The 20557-nt window shown below is 32.0% G+C and overlaps 2 protein-coding genes and 1 long non-coding RNA gene across 6 annotated transcripts in view; 2 read left to right on the forward strand and 1 right to left on the reverse strand.

Moving 5' to 3' along the window:
* The window catches only part of LOC145962399 (uncharacterized), a 133442-nt gene that overhangs the window by 26640 nt on the left and 86245 nt on the right, over positions 1-20557 (reverse strand). The window lies entirely within an intron of this gene.
* Ctr9 (RNA polymerase-associated protein Ctr9) lies at positions 108-6136 on the forward strand. 2 transcript variants are annotated; one of them, XM_083083198.1, is made up of 14 exons: positions 108-202; positions 1095-1193; positions 1280-1519; positions 1609-2181; positions 2268-2387; positions 2468-2778; positions 2847-3372; positions 3437-3631; positions 3701-3817; positions 3910-4220; positions 4287-4624; positions 4729-4903; positions 5232-5858; positions 5973-6136. In XM_083083198.1, the coding sequence occupies exons 1-14, from the start codon at positions 161-163 to the stop codon at positions 6031-6033; spliced, it is 3735 nt and encodes a 1244-aa protein (XP_082939324.1). In that variant the 5' UTR covers positions 108-160; the 3' UTR covers positions 6034-6136. The 2 variants fall into 2 exon arrangements, with proteins under 2 accessions (XP_082939324.1, XP_082939329.1); XM_083083203.1 differs by having other exon boundaries at positions 4287-4582.
* The window catches only part of LOC145962331 (uncharacterized), a 58954-nt gene continuing 44792 nt past the window's right edge, over positions 6396-20557 (forward strand). The window contains exons 1-3 of one of the 2 annotated variants that reach the window (XM_083083365.1): positions 6396-7045; positions 7463-7532; positions 8894-9099. The gene's annotated coding sequence lies outside the window, so the exon portion shown is untranslated. Of the gene's footprint in view, positions 7046-7462; positions 7533-8260; positions 8325-8893; positions 9100-20557 lie in introns of those variants that run through there. The other variant, XM_083083373.1, reaches the window with a different exon arrangement.

Genomic DNA, 20557 nt, shown 5'->3' on the forward strand with positions numbered 1-20557 from the left:
GAAGTTAAAATTGATTGGCCATCACGTAGATTGTGTTATTGCTGAAGTATGTATGCACAAGCAGAAGCAAAACTATATATATTATGATCATAGTTTCAGAAGCTCATTTTCTGCAACACAGTTCATGTATATTGTGGTTCTAACGTGATATCATGTTGCAATGGCGGGTTCTATAGAGATACCACTTCGCGATACAGATGAGGTGAATATTCACTTTCTATTGATAATATTGTCAATTTACAAGTATCGTAACGAAATTTTGATAATAATAAAAATATGCGAATTACGTAAAATATTAGTTTTTCTCGACAATCAGCAATATCTGTAAGCTTAACCTCAACAGTGTATTTCATAAGTGAAGAAAATTTATGACCAGAGAATTTATGTATACATATGCAACAGGACTGTAACATCTTGTTTTAAAATGATATTGCTTCAATAGTTTGGCATTAATCAATCATTCTTATGAAATCTTTAGAAAAATAATGTGACAATTTATTTTACTTATTGTCACGATATTATTTGTTATTTATCTAGAAAAGATTATTTATTTGTATACTTTGGATTTACTTATTCTAGATATATGTGTGAACACATTTTCAAATCTTCTGTACTTATAATAATTGTATCTTGCATATCAGTATATAACTGTAAATTATGCATATGAGTTTATATATTCGAGAAACATAATTTAATATAAGTTACCTTGTTATTTCCTTTTATTTCCATGTGTTACAGTTTAAATATTATTTTGTCTAACAGTATATATATTTTGATATCATATGCAATATGAATTCTAATGTCTGAACTCAATAAAATATAATAACTTATTTTATTTATTATTATTACTCATAGGAAAATGATAGAGGTTCAAGTGATTAATATATATATATATATATATATATATATATATATATATATATATATTTTACATATAATTACATATGTTACATATAATTACATATATATATTTTACATATAATTACATATGTTATATATATATATATATATATATATATATATATATATATATATATATAACATATGTAATTTGTTGAATCTTAATTGTTTCTATTTATTTTAAAATCTCATAGGTTATAGAACTTTACTTAGACCAGTTACCAGATGGAGATGAAGTTCTGGGGATTTTGCGGCAAGAACATGCCCAGCTTACTATCTGGGTCAATTTGGCCGTATGTATACAACAGATAATTTTAATTAAAATAAATTATATACAATAGTATATACTTTACTTTACATAATAAATTTTTCTTTTTAGCTTGAGTATTATAAACAGCAGAAGATTGAAGATTTTATTAAGATACTTGAATCTTCTCGTATTGATGCAAATATTGATTACCGTGACTATGAAAAAGATCAAATGCGAGCCCTTGACATGTTGGCTGCCTATTATGTCCAGGAAGCCAATAAAGAAAAGAATAAAGACAAGAAAAGAGATCTCTTTACAAAAGCGACATTATTGTATACAACAGCTGACAAGATCATCATGTATGATCAGGTATGTATTAGTTTTATAGATATATATTAGTATTTAACTAATATACTTATTTCATAAGTTTTTATATTTATTATTTATTATTGTTACAGAATCATTTGCTCGGCCGAGCTTATTTCTGTTTGCTTGAAGGTGATAAAATGGAACAGGCTGATGCACAATTCAATTTTGTGTTGAATCAGTCGCCAAATAATATACCTTCTTTACTTGGTAAAGCCTGCATTGCCTTTAACAAAAAAGACTACAGAGGTGCTCTTGCATTTTATAAGAAAGCTCTGAGGACTAATCCACACTGTCCAGCCGCTGTTAGATTAGGAATGGGGCATTGTTTTATGAAATTGAACAATCAAGAAAAAGCGCGACTCGCGTTCGAAAGAGCTTTGCAGTTGGATGGACAATGTGTTGGTGCACTTGTCGGGCTTTCAGTTTTGAAACTAAATCAACAACAGCCCGACAGCATAAAAACTGGTGTGCAGATGTTATCAAAGGCTTACACGATCGACTCGACAAATCCGATGGTATTAAATCACTTGGCAAACCATTTCTTTTTCAAGAAGGATTACAGTAAAGTTCAGCATTTAGCGCTGCATGCATTTCACAATACGGAAAACGAAGCCATGCGGGCAGAAAGTTGCTATCAATTAGCCAGAGCATTCCATGTTCAAGTAAGTCATAAAGTATTAATGTGGTTAAAAATATTTTAGCCAATTATACTTTTATATCGTACAATAACTAAGTAAAAATATTTCAGAATGATTATGATCAAGCGTTTCAATATTATTATCAAGCAACACAATTCGCTCCACCTGTATTTGTATTACCACATTTTGGTCTAGGACAAATGTACGTTTATCGTGGTGATGCAGAGAATGTAAGAACACTAATACTATACGCTCATAAAAACTCTAATTATATAAAAACATAAAATAATTGTATTTATCCTACTACAAGGCTGCTCAATGCTTCGAGAAAGTTTTGAAGGCACAACCGGGAAATTATGAAACTATGAAAATTCTTGGCTCTCTTTATGCCAACTCGAGTTCCCAGTCAAAACGCGACATTGCGAAAAATCATTTGCGTAAAGTGACAGAGCAGTTTCCTGATGATGTTGAAGCCTGGATCGAGTTAGCTCAAATACTAGAGCAAAGTGATCTAAATGCAGCTTTAAATGCTTATGGAACTGCAACTAGAATTTTGAAGGATAAAGTTCAAGCGGATATCCCACCAGAGATCTTGAATAATGTGGGAGCATTACATTACAGGTATGTAAATATATCCGCATATTGTATTTGTTTTATTAAAATATAATATATCTATTTTTATTTTGTAGACTCGGTAACTTGGAAGAGGCCAGAAAAAATTTGGAAGAATCCTTGGCGCGTTCAAAAGCAGACGCTCTGCACGATTCGATATATTATAATTCGATAGCAGTGACAACCACATATAATTTAGCGCGTCTTAATGAGGCGTTGTGCATATTTGATCGAGCGGAAAAACTATACAAAGACATTTTAAAGGAGCATCCAAACTATGTTGACTGTTACTTGAGACTCGGTTGCATGGCCAGAGACAAAGGACAAATATACGAAGCATCTGATTGGTTCAAGGACGCCTTGAGAATCAATAATGAACATCCAGACGCATGGTCGCTGTTGGGCAATTTGCACTTGGCCAAAATGGAATGGGGTCCTGGCCAAAAGAAATTCGAAAGAATTTTGAAAAATCCAACAACAAGCACAGATGCTTATTCTTTGATAGCTCTGGGCAATATCTGGCTACAAACATTACATCAGAGTGGAAAGGATAAAGAAAGAGAGAAACGACATCAAGATCGTGCATTAGCCATGTACAAGCAGGTAAAACACAATGCTATTTAGAGAATTAAAATGCTTAAGATTATAATTAAAACGATGTAACTAGGTTTTGAGAAATGATCCGAAGAATATCTGGGCTGCGAATGGCATTGGTGCAGTACTTGCGCATAAGGGCTGTGTAAATGAAGCTAGAGATATATTTGCTCAAGTACGTGAAGCAACGGCAGAATTTTGTGATGTTTGGTTGAACATTGCACACATTTATGTGGAGCAGAAGCAATTTGTCAGCGCTATTCAAATGGTAATAATAATTGATATGACAAATATTTAATTAATTTTTATATAATTAATTTAAAATTTTATATTGCAGTACGAAAATTGTTTGCGTAAATTCTATAGATACCATCATGTTGAAGTTTTGCAATATCTTGGAAGAGCTTATTTCAAAGCCGGCAAATTAAAAGAAGCGAAGCTGACATTATTAAAAGTAAGTTATATATGAACATTTTCTTGATATTATTCGCTTCTCTCTATTCTCACATTTCATATTTAATACGAATTTACGGAATATATTTCTAGGCACGTCGAGTGGCTCCGCAGGATACCGTCTTATTGTATAACATTGCTCTTGTACTTCAACGATTAGCTACGCAAATTCTTAAAGATGAAAAATCGACATTGACCACTGTACTTCAGGCAGTTCATGAACTCGGTCTTTCACACAAATATTTCCAGTATTTATCGACACATGGCGACAGAATGGAACAATTAGCTGAGGGTGAAGCTCGGAGATGCCAAGATCTATTATCGCAAGCTCAATATCATGTCGCGAGAGCTAGAAGATTAGACGAGGAAGAGAAAATGTTAAGACGAAAACAAGAAGAAGAAAGGTGCGTCGCTTTCTTTGAAAAGATATTCTGTTTTTTCTTTTTCACTAATTCCTTTTAAATTTACAGGCAAGCTTTCAAAATGCGTCAGACGGAAGAACAACGTAAACTGGAAGAGATGCGTCGTCAGAAGGAAGAAGAAATGTTACAAAAGCGACAAGAATATGTGGAGAAAACTAAGAACGCTCTGGTATTCGGAGAAATGCCGTCGGAGAAACCTGGAAGAAAGGGCAGAAGAGTTCGAACTGATCAGTATATCAGTGACAGCGGAGGATCTGACAGAGAGGAAGGCAGGGAAGAAGCGCCGAAAGAAAGAAGACGTAAGAGGAAAGCGAGCACTGAAATGAAAGAAAGGAAGAGCAGAGGTAAAGGCAAACGTAGGAAGGAAGCCGAAAGTGGCAATAGCGGTAAAAAATCTTTATATTTTATTTTTCTCTTTATTTTTCTTTATGCATCTTGAAGAACTTTTCATTTCAATTATCGAGTTTTATACTTAATGTCTATCTTGTAGGATCGGAAAGCGATCAACCGAAACGTAAGCGTGGCAAGAAGAATACCGGGACTAGGAAAGAAAAATCTACGCGTAGAGGTGCATTCGAGACTCTTAAAGGTAAAATTAAATCGAAGGAAACTATCTCGACGAGCGAATCGGACAGTGACACCGGTGGACTTAAGATCGCCAGCGGGTAAATACATTTGATGATATATTATTTTAATATCACACACACAATTGTCTTCAATTTTATAATCAATGAAAAAATTGAATTTAAAGATTTTAAGGATTCTTCTTAGTAATATAGATATCTCTTAATAATATGTGCAATGTTATATTTTCATTTTGTGTTTCCAAATTATTTTTAGGAATAATTAAGATAATTTGAATATTTTTAAAAATCTTTAATTTTTAAAAATATATTAATACTTTAGTTTTCCTAGTATTAATAAAATTCAAGTTATATAAATATCCATGTTACTCATGTTGTTAAGATTTGGAATAATTTTTATCATTAACAGTGGCGAAAGTGGCAACGAGAATCAAGCACATGGCAGCAGACGAATTGCGTCCGATTCGGAAAATTCTCGCGCTTCCCGATCACGATCTCGTTCAAGATCAAAATCTGGAAGTCGTTCGAGAAGCAGTTCGCGTTCACGTTCCGCTTCTCGTTCGCGATCACGGTCGCGCTCTCGATCTCGATCCGTCTCTGGATCTAGATCCAGAAGCGTTTCGAGATCAAGAAGCCGCTCAGCATCCAGGTCAAGATCAGGCTCGGCGAAAAGCAGGTCAAGATCGAGGTCGGGCTCGCGTAAAAGCGGTTCACGATCAAGGTCTAATAGTGGCTCACGAAGAAGCGGATCGAAGGCAAGATCAAGATCAAGGTCAAGTTCGAGAAAAAGCGATTCCAGGTCAAGGTCGAGGTCACCAAATGGTTCAAAGAAAGGCACGTCGCGTTCAAGGTCTAGATCTAAAAGCGGCTCTCGTTCGGGCTCAGAAGATCGCCAATCGAGAAGTAAGAGTCGATCGCGATCTAAATCGAAGTCTGTCTCGAGATCCAAATCAAGATCGAGAAGCGGCAGCAAATCGCGATCGCGTTCCAGATCAAAGAGCGGTTCTCGAAGTCGGAGTCCGAGCGGATCAGCGCGGTAAATGTTCTTTTTACATAATATTACTTTTATAAAATACAAATAATTAAGTCGAATGTATATGCACTACGCTTTTAATGCTCTTTAGTGATAACATGTTATTTTTCTCCATAGATCTGCGTCCCCGGTATCTAGGAAATCGGTATCAGGTAGCGGTGGTAGCGATAGCGAATAAACTGATTTCTTGCAGCTGTAGCCATCATGGTGAAAAAAAGGAAAAGAATTTATGCATACATATATATATATATACATTTTTATAAAGAAATTATTTCATTAAAGTTTTTTCATTACAAAGTTGCACGAAATATGGCTAGCAACTCCTGTTAGATTTATTTTTCTTGTAATTCTTAAGAATCACAAATTGATGACAAATTGATTTCGGTCCTTTATATTATTATAAAATCGATAATTATTTTTGGCTACTATCTATCATTTTGTCAACTGAAAATATATTAGTCACTAGGAAAAAAAAAAAAAAAAAAAATATATATATATATATATATATATATATATATATATATATATATATATATATATATATATATATATATATATATATATATATATATATATATATAATTGATACTTTTAAATACTTCCAAGTTAATTGCGCTTCTCGCGCAATTTATTAAATATATTATATGCACATTATTATATATCGATTTTTCTTCAACTTTCTTTATATTATGTATTATAAGCAAACGATTTTTCCCGTTCATTTTTCTCCTATTTTTTAAATAATGATAGGAAATAATGTAGTAATTTTAATTTAATTTTGCGTGTTATAGTATTTTATACCACTGCAATAAAAAAATATAGAAGAAATATAAAACAAAGAATTATATAATGAAATGAAAGGTTTTATGACGAAATAAACTGTTTTATATTATAATATCAGCAATGTCAATAAAACAATAAAATCGCACTTGGATTACTTTCTTGTCTTAAAAATGAATAAAAAGTTTTATTTCTGTTCTCTCTTCTACTTTACGAAATAACTAGTGATATTCGCAGAAATTGTCAAATGTACAGTCAATGTACCTATATTCGATTAGACAGTTGGCACTCCTGCATTCGAACATAGGTATGCAAATATGATATAGATCGCTGTTGGGTGTACGATGTAGAGAACAGTATACATATCGATCTTACGAATGTGAGATAAATTATTAATATCTATTCACGAGGTGAGTGACATGTTCGTAACTTGCAATGGTATTTTACGTACAGAGTTTGCGTACAAGTGACAATTCGATTTTTCTCGTACTCATTGTTAACTCTGTAATATGCTGACCTCAATTTATACAACATTTGCTTTGCTTTATTTCACATTTAAATCAGTCCCTCTGTATTTTCTCGAAAATTCTATCTAATGAGCGACGTAACATGCTGTGAGATATCATTTTCTAAGAAGAATACAGTAATTTACGTATAATTATACAGTATTATATAAGAAAGTCCAAGTGAAATCTCTATGTATTGTACTATTATATCGCGAGTCATATAATGAATTAATTATGATAAATAAGCGATAATAAGTATGTCTGTAGAAAACTATTTGATAAACTTCTATTAATATATTAATGGCTTTTACGTGTAAACAGGACGTTTAAACATAAAAGTGGAGTCGCGTCTGTGCAACAGTTCCACGTGGGAAAGCACATCAGCCACATGGTAATTTCATTATGAATGTTACACGAATATGGTCTTTGTAGAAAACGGATTAACCGGTTTCGGCGCGCGCATCAGCGCTCGCACATAATTATAGTTTAATTGTAATCGCATTTCCGGTTGAGTACTCTCCAGTCTGTTTCTATTGTCCGCGCGTTTAATCGCCTTATCGTATTTTAATTAATGAGCGTATTCTACGAAATTGCAGCGTCGTTCTTATTATCGAGACGTTCGTCTGACGCTTTTCTCTCGCGAGCATTCTTCTCATAAACGATTCATCCTATCTATATCGCGTTAGGCCTATTATCGGTCGTCTTTAACTCTAACATGTACTCGATTGAACTTTATCATAGAAGGCAGCCTAGTTCTATCATGTCTAAAGTCTGATAACTTCCTGTCAGATGCAGGTGATCTACACGTCTTTTGACATATTCTCGATAATATACCTGTTCTTAAAATAATGTAAATAAAACAATCGCATATATTTTATTATTATCTAGTGACAATTTAAATTTTTGTTCAGAAATATGATGTATAAATTTCGATTTATATTCGATATATATGCATATAGAAATAATTTCAAAAAAGCATTGTGATATATATATATGTATCATATATGTATCATATGTATCTATAAAACTAAGATTCATTACTTTTATTCGTTTTTTTTGTTACACAATTTTTTCTATATAAGAATGAAATTTTATTCGGATATTTTTATATTTTCCAAGCTTTACTCGATCGGATAGGTTTCGTCCAACTGGTTAGAATTTCTAGACGAATTTCTTTTTTACGGTAACTATATATTCCATATTTAATCCTAATAATGTATAAAATTCGATAAATCTAGTAAACCATATGAAAAGCAAGATTCTATTTCGTACATATATAATAACGCCAGCTACTGTGCGCTAAGAGCGAATGCTTTGAATTTCTCACGAATAATTTCGAACCATTCATCATTGATAATCGTAGCAAAATACAGATTAGAATCAGCACAAATTCGAGATATAATATTATTTATTAATATTTATTAATATTTATTAATATTTATATATATTTTTATATAAATTTTATATAAATTTTTATGTATTGTTAAGAGATTTGGCATTTATAAAAAACAATTCTATTACCACAGCAATCCATAAAATACGAAATAGAATTTTTTTATAATTTTATGTCAAAATTTAGAGAATTATACAGATATATATATATATATATATATATATATATATATATATATATATATATATATATATATATAATGTCAAATAATTTCTTTCTTCACGAAGTTTTGTTTCCTTTCTTTCTCTCTCTCTCTCTCATTACATGAGATCGTTAAAAGATCCCTTGATAATGTTTAGGAAATGAATGAATTCGGACTTCCAGAGATACGTCAGAAGAGATAGTGGCAGAATCTCCGTTCCTTATCCTTACAACCGCTTAAATTCGCAAGCACAATCTTCGTGGAAGTATACGTATACTCCACACATCTAGAGGGAAATCTTCAGCCTAATATACAAGAGAGGATCCAGGTCGGCGAAGAGGATGGAGATATTAAGGATAGAGGGTGAGTCCCAGTCCTATACTATATCGAGCATACCGAGAGCTCCAAATATTTACCATTTCGATCTACCGGCGCGCACTGTGGATTTATTTTCTCGTTTCTGTCTGCGTCCGTTCCCTTTTTTAACCATTTGCCAATCCGGTTGAATTTGTCCCGACTTACTTTAGCGCGTTTGTTGTTTCAGTTTATTCTGTTTTTTTCCCGTCCTTTTCGGGCCTTCTAATTAAGTTAATTCGATGCTGTTGCGAAACAGAATATCTCTTTGTCGGAAGTTGTTAGTTGAAGATTATTAGTTTTGATCTAATTAATTGTGTGCGAGTTTAATTGGTGCCTATTGTTGAATTGAAATATAAATCACCGAAACGAAAAATCGCAAAAAATTCCAAGAAAAATTTATGATCAAGAGTGCGTAATCCAGCATATCTCCTATTTTCTTCTAATACATTTTTGTGACAGAAAGTAAATAAGTTATTTTAAGAGGATGCTATAGAGCTTTCAGCTTTAACTTCCTTTGTTTCCTGCAGTGATTACATATACGAAATTTCGCGAAACCAATCATTGAAATAAGTGAACTGCCTAACTTTACCCCTCGGTAGAGACTAGAGTTTAATTAGTTCTACAACTTAGTACTGCGGAATTATGCATAGCTATAGGTACGTCAAAGCCAATGCATTATTATTTATGCCGTGTGCGTTTAGTCTCGAGAATTGTTTCTGTATTTATTGTAAATTCCTCGATTCTTACTTACTGTTTTCTTTCTGTGTGTGATATGTTCTTATTCACATTTTTATTTAATATTAGAGTTTAATATATTTATAAATGTAATTCCCAAATTTTCTATAATTTCTTAAATCTTTTTCGGATTTCTCTGTCTTTTACATTCATTATTATATTATCATATTGAAAAACCAAAAAAGACTCGGTATTCAAAAAATTCCTTTTACAAGAAATAATTATTTTACACAATTCGTTTGTATCACCTATTATCTCATTAAGCAGGAGAGAATACAAACCATTATGTTTGAAGAAATATATCCTTTGGATTGAATTTTCGCTTCTCCGAGAATTTAATTTTCGCAAATACAAGATTGCGTAAAAGAAGGGCAAATGAAACCGTTTTAATAAAGGTTAGTAATTCCTGATTAATGACTTGGAATTGCAGGTCGTCTTTTGGGACAGCAAAAATCGCGGGCATTATTGCAAACGTTATTGCGGGTGCTAGCACTCAAGACTCGAGCATTTTTGTTTGAATCGCTTCAACGAGATTAATTGTCGACGTTATCCATCGTTTATACTACTCGTCATGTCGAATGCTCATTACGAGGGTTATGAATTGTTATCGCGTCGTCGTTATCGAATTATTGCCTTTCATTGATTAAGGAAATAACACTTAGGTCTAGGGCTTTTCGAAATATCAAGAGCAATAATCAATATATCAATTAACTACAATGAAATTAATTTGGCAATTTGTTGTAACATAGCAATAATAAATAGATAGTTAATGTCCTATATTTCTAATAAATTAACTTGGTACTTTGAAGATCAAAGAAGATGCTTACGTGTGCACACACAGAAAAAAAGTGTCAAATCAAAACTTATATACTTAACTAACGCGTTCATTATTTCGTATATACGCAACAATTTATAATCTTCTTAGAAGAATTTAATAATTTTTAATTTCAAAAATATTATAGTCTTATTTTAATATTGTAATTGTCACCTCAAGAATATATAATTATTTAATTCTAATAATAATTAAATAAATTCTCGAATTGAGAATTATTTAAATTTGCTTGGTATCGTACCAAGAAAATTTGTGCCCTGTGCACACAAATAAGTTTCAACGAAAAACTTATTTTCTCGTTGAACTTACGCACTATCATCCGCGTTTAGCTCTTATGGCCTGTTTAAATTTAAGTTTATGTTTTAATACACAGAGCCTAATTTCTTATAGTTATTAAATTCTACTTTAAGAAAATTATAATCTTTGATTTAAAAATGTTATTTTCTATCTAACATTGTTTCTTTTCCATTCAAGAAAATTAAATTTTAAATCATACGAATATATTTTTCTTGATTGAACTATATAAAATGGCTTCATTTAAGTAAGCAATTATTCAAGCAATTATATTTTTCTTTAATATAATTTCATTTTAAGATTTCCATGTTAAAACTAAATATATTTTCAAAACATGAATGTCCTTTTTTTCTGTGCACACGTGAGCTATAAATATCTCAATAACTGTTTCTTATCGTTACATTAACGAACGATTAACAAAGAATCAAGAGTAAAGTAATAAAATCAGCATTAAGTCATAAATCATGATGTGATACTAACGATGCTTATACCTTTAACATTAATTAATGACTTTGTAAATACAAGGCAGTACAAATTCATGTCTTATATTTACACAGTTCATAAACTTTCTTGCCAAATGCACGGAATCTTCTAAATGTCGAAACTTTAGTTTTTTATGAGTCTCGATATAGATCCATATTCCTAATCGAAATCGATCGCGTTACTTCCATTTCGCTGAAAAAGAAAGAAAGAGAGCGAGCTTCACATCAGGATCTTTTATCGTGATATATTTGAGACGATAAACCTATGTTGCTACAGCAGCAAAAGCGCAACTAAACGATAATGGCGTATTGCTCTTCAAGATGCATAGTCGGAAAGTATTGGAGTACTACGATACCATTAGAGTTTGCATGACATCGCATAAAATTGATAGCGAATAAAATATCGCTTATGAAAAAATTTAAGATTTCACGATAAGATTTATACAACTAATATATAATTATTTTGTTTAGTAATTTCAATATTAATTATTGAATATTGTAGAGCAATTAATATTTAATATTAAGCAATATTTAATTATTGTCATTGAATCATAATCTCTTTTAATTACAAATAATTTTACATTTTAATCCTGCTAAATAATTTTGAACATATCTCAATGCAAATTTTAATGAATGAAATATATTTAATTACGCTGTAATTGCTCATTTACATAAAGACACAATACTTCCAAGCTTTTAAGTTATAGGCCGACGCCCTTGACTTAAAGAGACGTTCTCGAAAATCTCGTAGCGGTCGTATTTTGCTGATGTCCGCTGAATAAAAGGGAAAGTTGATCCAAGGGTTCCCAGAATGGCCATCGTTACATCTTCATCAGATAAGATCTAGGGTTGCCACAAACACTTGACCCTTTCTCTACCCTTTTCGTTTCGGAAACGAAGGGAACGGGAAGGAAGTAGAAGTTTCGCGATGTTCCTTTTTTTCCTCTTCTCATTTCGCTGTCGAGCTTTCATCATGACCTAATTCGACGATACTCGCCTTCTTTATCGTTTCAACGGCCGACGACTGGCCAGTCAATCCGGAATGTAATCTTGCATTATCCCTCAAAAAAGAATATAAATACGCGATGCAGGAAACGCCGAGGAGCTTCCTCATCGCGACGCGAGAAATTCCGACTAAATTGAAATCCATATGCGAATCGGTATGAAAATGGTTGACATCGCGATCGAATAAAGAGAGTCATCATAAAATCCAAATTGAATCGAGCTGATAATATTTAGTCTTAGACAATGTTTAGTCTAGTTAGGGCTTGTTAAAGAATTATAAAAAATAAAATAAAAAATAAAATAATATGAATATTTAAAAAAAAAACATGTAAAAATAAAATTTCTTTTTCAAAGAAAATCGCAGAAAAAAATGCTTATCTAGAATGCACGTTGTTCAGTATGCGCATCGAGAAATAGACGAAAATGATATCACTACGGTACTTTTGTTCTCTCGTCGCAGTTGCATTCAGATGAAAATCTGGCGTATTGACGTTACACGTTTTCAGAAGGCGCCAATTTAGTTTTTGCCGTCGGGAACAGCAATTTTTGTTAACTGCAGTTTTTTAATGCGGCGGCTACTGTACATCTCCCCCGCTTTATCTTGCCGCATGAGATCTCTCACGCTCTGGATGGGACACAGAAGGGTCGTTATCAATTTCTTAAACGACATACATATTCATGTATGCGCATCATATGCAAAACAAGATGGGAGCTCCGGCAAATATTTGCGCGTCGCCGCTGACATTTTCCGTGAGAATAGTGCGAACGGATCTGCAATTCTGAGATCTTCATCGCCACGAATCCATTGGTTAAAGCGATTTACAGATATTGGATTACAGATCACGTCCGTTCTCTTAGTTCCTTCGTTAAATATTAAATAAAAAGTTGCAACACTCAAAATTCCCCTGGCATTAAATTTATTCCTTTCCTAAATTTATTCCTTTCCTAAATGTCATCATTAGAATTAAAGCTGAACTTTTTTTTTACAATCACCGTGTATATGTGCAGAGTTTAATTGAAGACTAAATTTTTTTAAGCGTTTTTACTACACTTACACCAAGCTATTAAAATTAACTTTCTTTCGTATGATATATATATATATATATATATATACATACACATTAAGATACAATAATTAGTATGATATTTTTTATACAAAAAAATATCAGATAGATTTCGAGAATATTTTAGACAAGATTACCAATAAAAATTATTTTAATAATGAGTTATTTAAGCAAGTAATTATTCTGTTTCTAGGATCTATTTAGAAATTCGCATTTATTTTAAATCCCAGAATAAGACCGTATTCTTTCTTCCCCTCTGTTTTCTACCTTTTATAGTTACCTTTTATACTTTCTTTTAATTTTCCTTATATTTAAATTTTTGTACTCATTTTCATAAATTCTATCTTTTTATCTCTTCTACTTATAATTATGCTAAATGTTTATTTTAGAAAAACAAGAAATAGCTAATTGTTAGATTATTATCGATACTTATGATATATTGTTACTAGAACATAGGTCTCATAAAAATAGAGAAAATCTGCAAATGAAATTTATTGATTTAAAAAATTTAACAAAGTAAAGCTTTTCGGTGTTGTTAATTAAAGTTTTCTAAATGTTACATGATTTTACACAAATTCATTTTATGCGACTGCAAATACAGTAATCTTCGCTTTAATATATTCTTGGACACCTTTATTTCTATTTGTTAACATTAAGAAATTATCATTATAATTAAAAAAAAATCACAAATATATATCTTATTTTTGATAATTATGTCTAATGATAATTTTAAGTAATGTATGTGTGTGTGACAATATCTTTTATTTTACTTTACTAAATGTTAATTTTAAAACACACAGAACGCGTAATAAAAATACAAGTATGACAACTGTTAAGAATTTAAAAATCTCATAAATGATGGACATAACAAGATATTTTTCCGCAATGCTCTTTAAAATTATAATAGTTTTTATTCGATGTTACGGATGTTACGGTTATGACATGATATGTAATGTTAACATAAAAATGTTTATTTAATATATGAAACAAAGTGGTCGTGCAATGTTTCCATCTTAACAAATGCATATTTTTTAATAAAACACCTCATTTCGTAGCATTATATCTGTACGTGTTTTTTTTCACTGTGGAGCAGCGAGGTTTAACGACCATCCGAGAAACATTTTTCTTCATTTTACTCGCAATATATGGATGGCGAATCACTTTCCTTCGTACATAGAGTGAAATAAATTGAGCTCGAAAAGAATTTAAGTTTAGATATTACATTTTTCTATAATGATTACCGTATAATCACTTTCAAGCAAATATTTACATCGTGTAGGTGCATGAAAAAATATACAAAACGTAATAGAGTCGGATGATAAAATAATCTGCTAATAAAAGATAATATGCAATTAAAAGATAATGCAATTAAAAAATGAGCACATAAAATAATACAATATTAATATGAGAATATTAGATAAAATCTCATATTCAATTTTCTTTTTAAATTGTCAATTGTATTAGTGATATAATGAATGAACAACGGATATGTGTTTTCGTTGACATTTCTTGAAATTAAGATTAGGTTCTTACAATGATTAGTGCACGAATTAAATTTACTGTCAACTGAATAGAATCGAATTCAGAATTATTAATATTTTGAATTATTCAATGCTAATTAAAATAAATTAGATTTTTGTGGAGAACGAAATGTCAAACGCAATTCGTCCAACGCTAGATTATACATAAAAAAAATGTAAGAATAATTTTGTACAGGCGAAATCCATTTTCTGCTTGGCAATGTTTCATCGGCGGTTAGTTGTTGCGGTTGCAAGTGTGAATAAAAGAAACACGCTTCGCCAATGGAACAGATATTTTTCCAGAAACTCCCATGTGTATCGTCTACTTTTTCATTTTTATTGATTGAGTATGAGTTGGAAATTGTATTCCTTCACAACATGTATGCATCGATATTGTTGGGCACAACTATCAGCTTTAATATTGATAACTTTAATCCGGAATTATTTTAGTGTTCGTAACATAATTTGCATCTCATATTTATATATATAATTAATTTAATATATATATATATATATATATATATATATATATATATTGATATTTATATATATTTATAGATTTATTTATATATATTGATATCTTTTATTTAGATTCAATTTATTATTACATTTAAATTTTTATGGATAATTGTAGCATTAGAATAAAAATTTTTGTAGTTAATAATTTCTAAAACGTTAATGCCAATGCTCATCTAATAGAAAATATTCAGTCAGATGTGCGTTACTTCTATACGTAAAAAATTCTGATAAATTCCGATTTTTTCTCAAGTTTATCCGCTATATTAATCGTTTCAACTCATATCGATCGCTTCAATAGAAATTCAACTGCTTTCACGAACATTTCTTGCAATAAAAAGGCGATCGAATTCTTCGCGAAATTTATGATCGTGAGATAAATTGCCTTTCAGCTTGTTCTCATGTGCCATGAAAATATATAAAATTTTCCATCTTAATCTTCATCTTCACTCTCCTTTCATTGCTACATTTCAATTCACATAACAATACCATTACGATTTCTCTTATAATTCGCAATTCCTTATTATATATTATATAAGCATCTATTTTATATACTTCATTGTTAAACACACGAATACATATTTGAGATATTTCTTCTATTTCATTTCTTTATTAAACATGTTTTTTTTAAATATAAAATTGCAAATCACACATACAAATTAAATAAAGTAAATTTTATGGTTGTTCTTTCAATCCGTATATTTTTTTATTTTCACTCGAAATAAAAATGTACGGATCCTAAATAAGGGAAGGCGAGCATCACGCGGAAAATGCAAAAGAAAGAGAAAAAGAAGACTGAGGAAACAAAACTCGCGTATAACGACTTCTCGAGTTGTCAGAGCACAGTGAGCCTTGACATTTACGTTGATTTCGTCGACTTTTATTCTTCGCTCTTTGATATTCAACGCGACGCAACGTCGTGTCGAGACGTTGTGCGCGATCTGAAAACTCGAAATGCTGGATTTCGAATTCAATTGGCAGACCGTCGAGAGAGAACCCGCAGAATTATTTCGTATAAAAACTCGAGGGACACAATCCGTGCGTTTGGACGTGAAATTATTTCCATCTCACCCATTCTAGCCCCGAGAAAAATTGGAAAGTATATCGTGCTTGAGACACGAGGTTGAGAAAATCTCATGTGAAGTGATTGCCGGGCAAATGCCTTTAACCTTTAAAAAGTAAGCCGGGCAAACAACCAAGATACTCCTAGATGTATATATATGTGTGCGTGAGAGAAAAGCCATAAGGTAGAGTCGAGAAAAATTATACATGTGAATTGTATTTTTCCAAGGAAAAAAGAATAAAACAAACATTTTATAATATATAACTAATTATATATTCACGTAATTATATATTCTCCTAATATAATAAATAATGCGATAAAGTTTGCTCTCTTATGAATTTTAATTATCATAAAAGATAATAAATACTATTAACGATAAGTTTAATAACCGATAAATTTTATTCACTTTTTCTTCCTCAAAATAGTTGAATTTAATTTTCTCTCAAAAATTGGGAATGGAAATTATTCTATAATACAGATGATCATCTTTCGATCACTTTAACGCGCTAAAAGTTTAATGAAAAGTTTTGACATATTTTCCAAGTTCACACCGCGGCATTATTGTATAGTACAACGTGAGTTGCAAATTAGTTATTCATTCAGTATAAAACAATCTTTTATACGCCCGCTTTATACGGAAAGGCGCTCCGAAAGTTTCGCAACAAATCGTTTAAACAGAATCAGAGATAAAACGCGAAACAAGTGCGTTCTCGTTGATTCGACTCAACCGCGTGTGAGAAGAAAGTATCGGATAAAATCTACGTATCGAATGTACATGCCAAGGGAATATATTTTCTTGCGAGTGTGGAATATCGAACAGGTATGGGTGTAAGCCGCTCGTTATAAGAGGAAGATACGCTTATTCGATACGGGCATGTCTATCAGCTGATATTTATAGATTCACCAAAGTCGTAATATTCCTTGTTACATTATGTTACGTACGATAGGGCTTTAACGTACCGTTTACTGATAGCACTCGCGAAATCATCGGTTTATTTAAAAATTGACAATGGAAATTATTCCGTAACAAATGGTTATCCTTGGATCACTTTTGACAAGGGAATTGAAGGATAAATTTTCAATCGCGATTTATTCCAAGATATTAGAGAAAAATAAATGCAAATGCATAGTGGATGCAAAAAGCGCATTATAACTATAAACCAAGTTCTTTCTCGAATTATTCACAACTATTTCCTTGACACTCTTATCGCTTGTATATAATATTTGTATTTTACACGTTTATAGAAATCCTTCTCCGCGTGAACCATGTACCGCGCAGTTTTCGAATGATCGAGTGGAAATCTCGTTTTCGCGACAATATGGAATTCTTCCCGAGTTTACTTGAACCGTGACGTGATCGAGATATTGTAGTAAGGGTCATTCACGCGTGACGCGATTATCGGGAAAATTCTGAGTGCAACGTTGACAACACACGCGCACAATGCACATTACACGATCCCACAAGTGGTCTCGATGCATCGGAATAATGCCGCCAAAGCCTGATTGTTACGTGAAATCGATGCAGGAATATGCAGTCGCAAACAGTTTCAAGATGATTGTCTTGCGGAAAATTGTGCGTTACGTACTTGAAGATTCTCGTAGTCGAAGGAAAAGAGCTCAACGTTAGAAAATGCTGCGTATTCGAGCATAAAATAAAATTGGCTCAGTTTTATTCTCATGCCGGAAATCCACTTTATCGAGACACTAATCGCGCGCAACGTACTTTGCATAAATCGACCTTTTAATCTAATTGTAAGCATTATTCAATTTTTCAGAAATAATGATATGCAGACCTTTAAAATATATACGAAACTTTTAAAAAGTATAACGTACAAATTACATTTTCCGTTTAAGATTATTGTATCATTTCAAAGAGTACTCTAAGACAAACGATCTTAACGACGGACCTTTGATATTTGATAATTAAAAAGTTTCGAGAATTAACTGTAGAGGGGATAATATACGATTAATGAGATTTCTTCTATCCGTGTCGCGATAAGATTCAATATCCGTTCTATATTTCGCAGTTTCTGCTGAGAAAATAGGAAAAGAGCATGTCGAGCGTTCTCGATATCAGACGTATTAATGACGTCATTGATACATCTGCCTCAAGCAGCCCGTAATACGATTACGATCTTGTTCCTTTGGGAATTTAATTTCAAAAGTCACGTTACGAGAATTCTCTTTGAGAATTCTAGACAGGACTTTTCTAGGATGAAAAAATGTTCACGAAAGAGAAAGGAGGACAGAGAGAAATAGGAATGATTTATTCCGTCAGGGTTTTATCGTTTCGCGATTTTCACGTCAAAATAGATAAAAAAAAAAAAAGAAAGAAAAATAGAAGACCCCTAATACGTTTTCCGGGAACTTCGTCGAACTTGGGTATCTTTTAATCATGTTATCGCATGCCGCACAATATACATGAGGGGTTGCCATAAAGAGCACCTTGGGATCTCCTTTTTACACGTCGTGGCGCCATCAATTCTGCTGGTTGCGACGCAGCACGCGAGAAGAAATTCGCGTGTGCTTCTGGCAGCAGGCTTCGTCATCGCGCGTAGAATGATCCGTGCCATTTTCTCGGAAACAAATGTTGAATGATCGTGTCTTGGGAAAAGCAATCTCGGCGACGGGGAATTTAGAGAATGCCGTGTAACACCGATGATTCTCTGCCGTGCCTTCGCCCTCTCGTGTCTCTTCGTCTTTCCCCATCCCTCTACCACTCTCATCGCGTGCTTTATATTAAATTTAATTTTAGCGCTTGTCGCGGTATTAAACTTTCAACGCGAAACTGTTGCGTTGTTGGTGTCTCATTAGGCGAAAAACGGCGAAAAAAATTAATAGACCGAGTTAAGAACTTTTGTTTCTCATATATTAAGAACTTTTGTTTCTCATATATTAAATATTTAAAAAACTTTATTTCTATTCTGTTCCTTTCGTCTAGAAATTTCCAGTCGGGAAGCCTTTTCTACATCGAAATAGTTCAATCAAATCGAACAGAAAGAAAATGGCTTGAGCAAAAAATTGATGTGCCTCTGTGTCTAATTAAAATTATTCTGATTCTCTAATGTATTTACCGTGATAAATCTTCCTTTCTTGATCTCTGTAACGATAAGCTGCATTAAACATTAGCAATATCTATGGTAATTCAAACTTAAAAGGAGCTCGGCTAGCGATTGAGAGATATCGCTTCGAATTAAGTAGCGGCATTGGAAAGTATAAAAAGATATTGACGGCTTGATTGACGGAAGAAGTCGTTCACTTTGGCCTGTGCCTATGACCTTTGAATGAAGAACAAAGCAACTTCTCTCGTGCTTTCAGCAAGATTCATCGATTTGCCCGAGTAATCGTTGAAATAATGAAGAACACGGAAATGTACTCATGAGTGATACGATCGGAATTCTAAAAATGGATCGAGCTTCTAAGTTTGGCGTTACTTATATCTAGAAACCTTTGGAAGATAAGTTTTGATATACAGAATCAATGAGAATTGCCGCCTACGCTTCTTACTGCGTGACGACAACTTGATCTCATCCAATTGTCGGATAAAAGCTTTCAAAATTGCTTTAACAGAAATTGATAAAGAAAGAAGAAAAGACTCTTTAAAAGATATTGCGCCTTCCTAACAATAATTATCAAGAGAATCGCTGATTACGTTGAAAACAAACGACTTTAACGAAAGTAACATATTTGTGTGCTCTAAAATTGTGATTATTTTTTAATATCCAATAGTTTAACTCTTAATATATTCTATGTATTAAATATGTATTAAATGTATTAAATAATACATGTATTTAATGTATTAAATAATACATAAAAAATAAGATATTAAAACAATATTAAAATAAAAATATTTAAAATAACTGACTTAAAATGACATTCTTAATGCTTACTGCATTTTATTTGCAATATTAATGGTGATATTTCTTATAATGTATTTATAATATAATATCGCA

Source organism: Camponotus vicinus, unplaced genomic scaffold, assembly GCF_025532165.1.
Source record: "Camponotus vicinus isolate PSW18456_S1 unplaced genomic scaffold, iyCamVici1.0 SCAF_1, whole genome shotgun sequence".
Taxonomy (NCBI): domain Eukaryota; kingdom Metazoa; phylum Arthropoda; class Insecta; order Hymenoptera; family Formicidae; genus Camponotus; species Camponotus vicinus.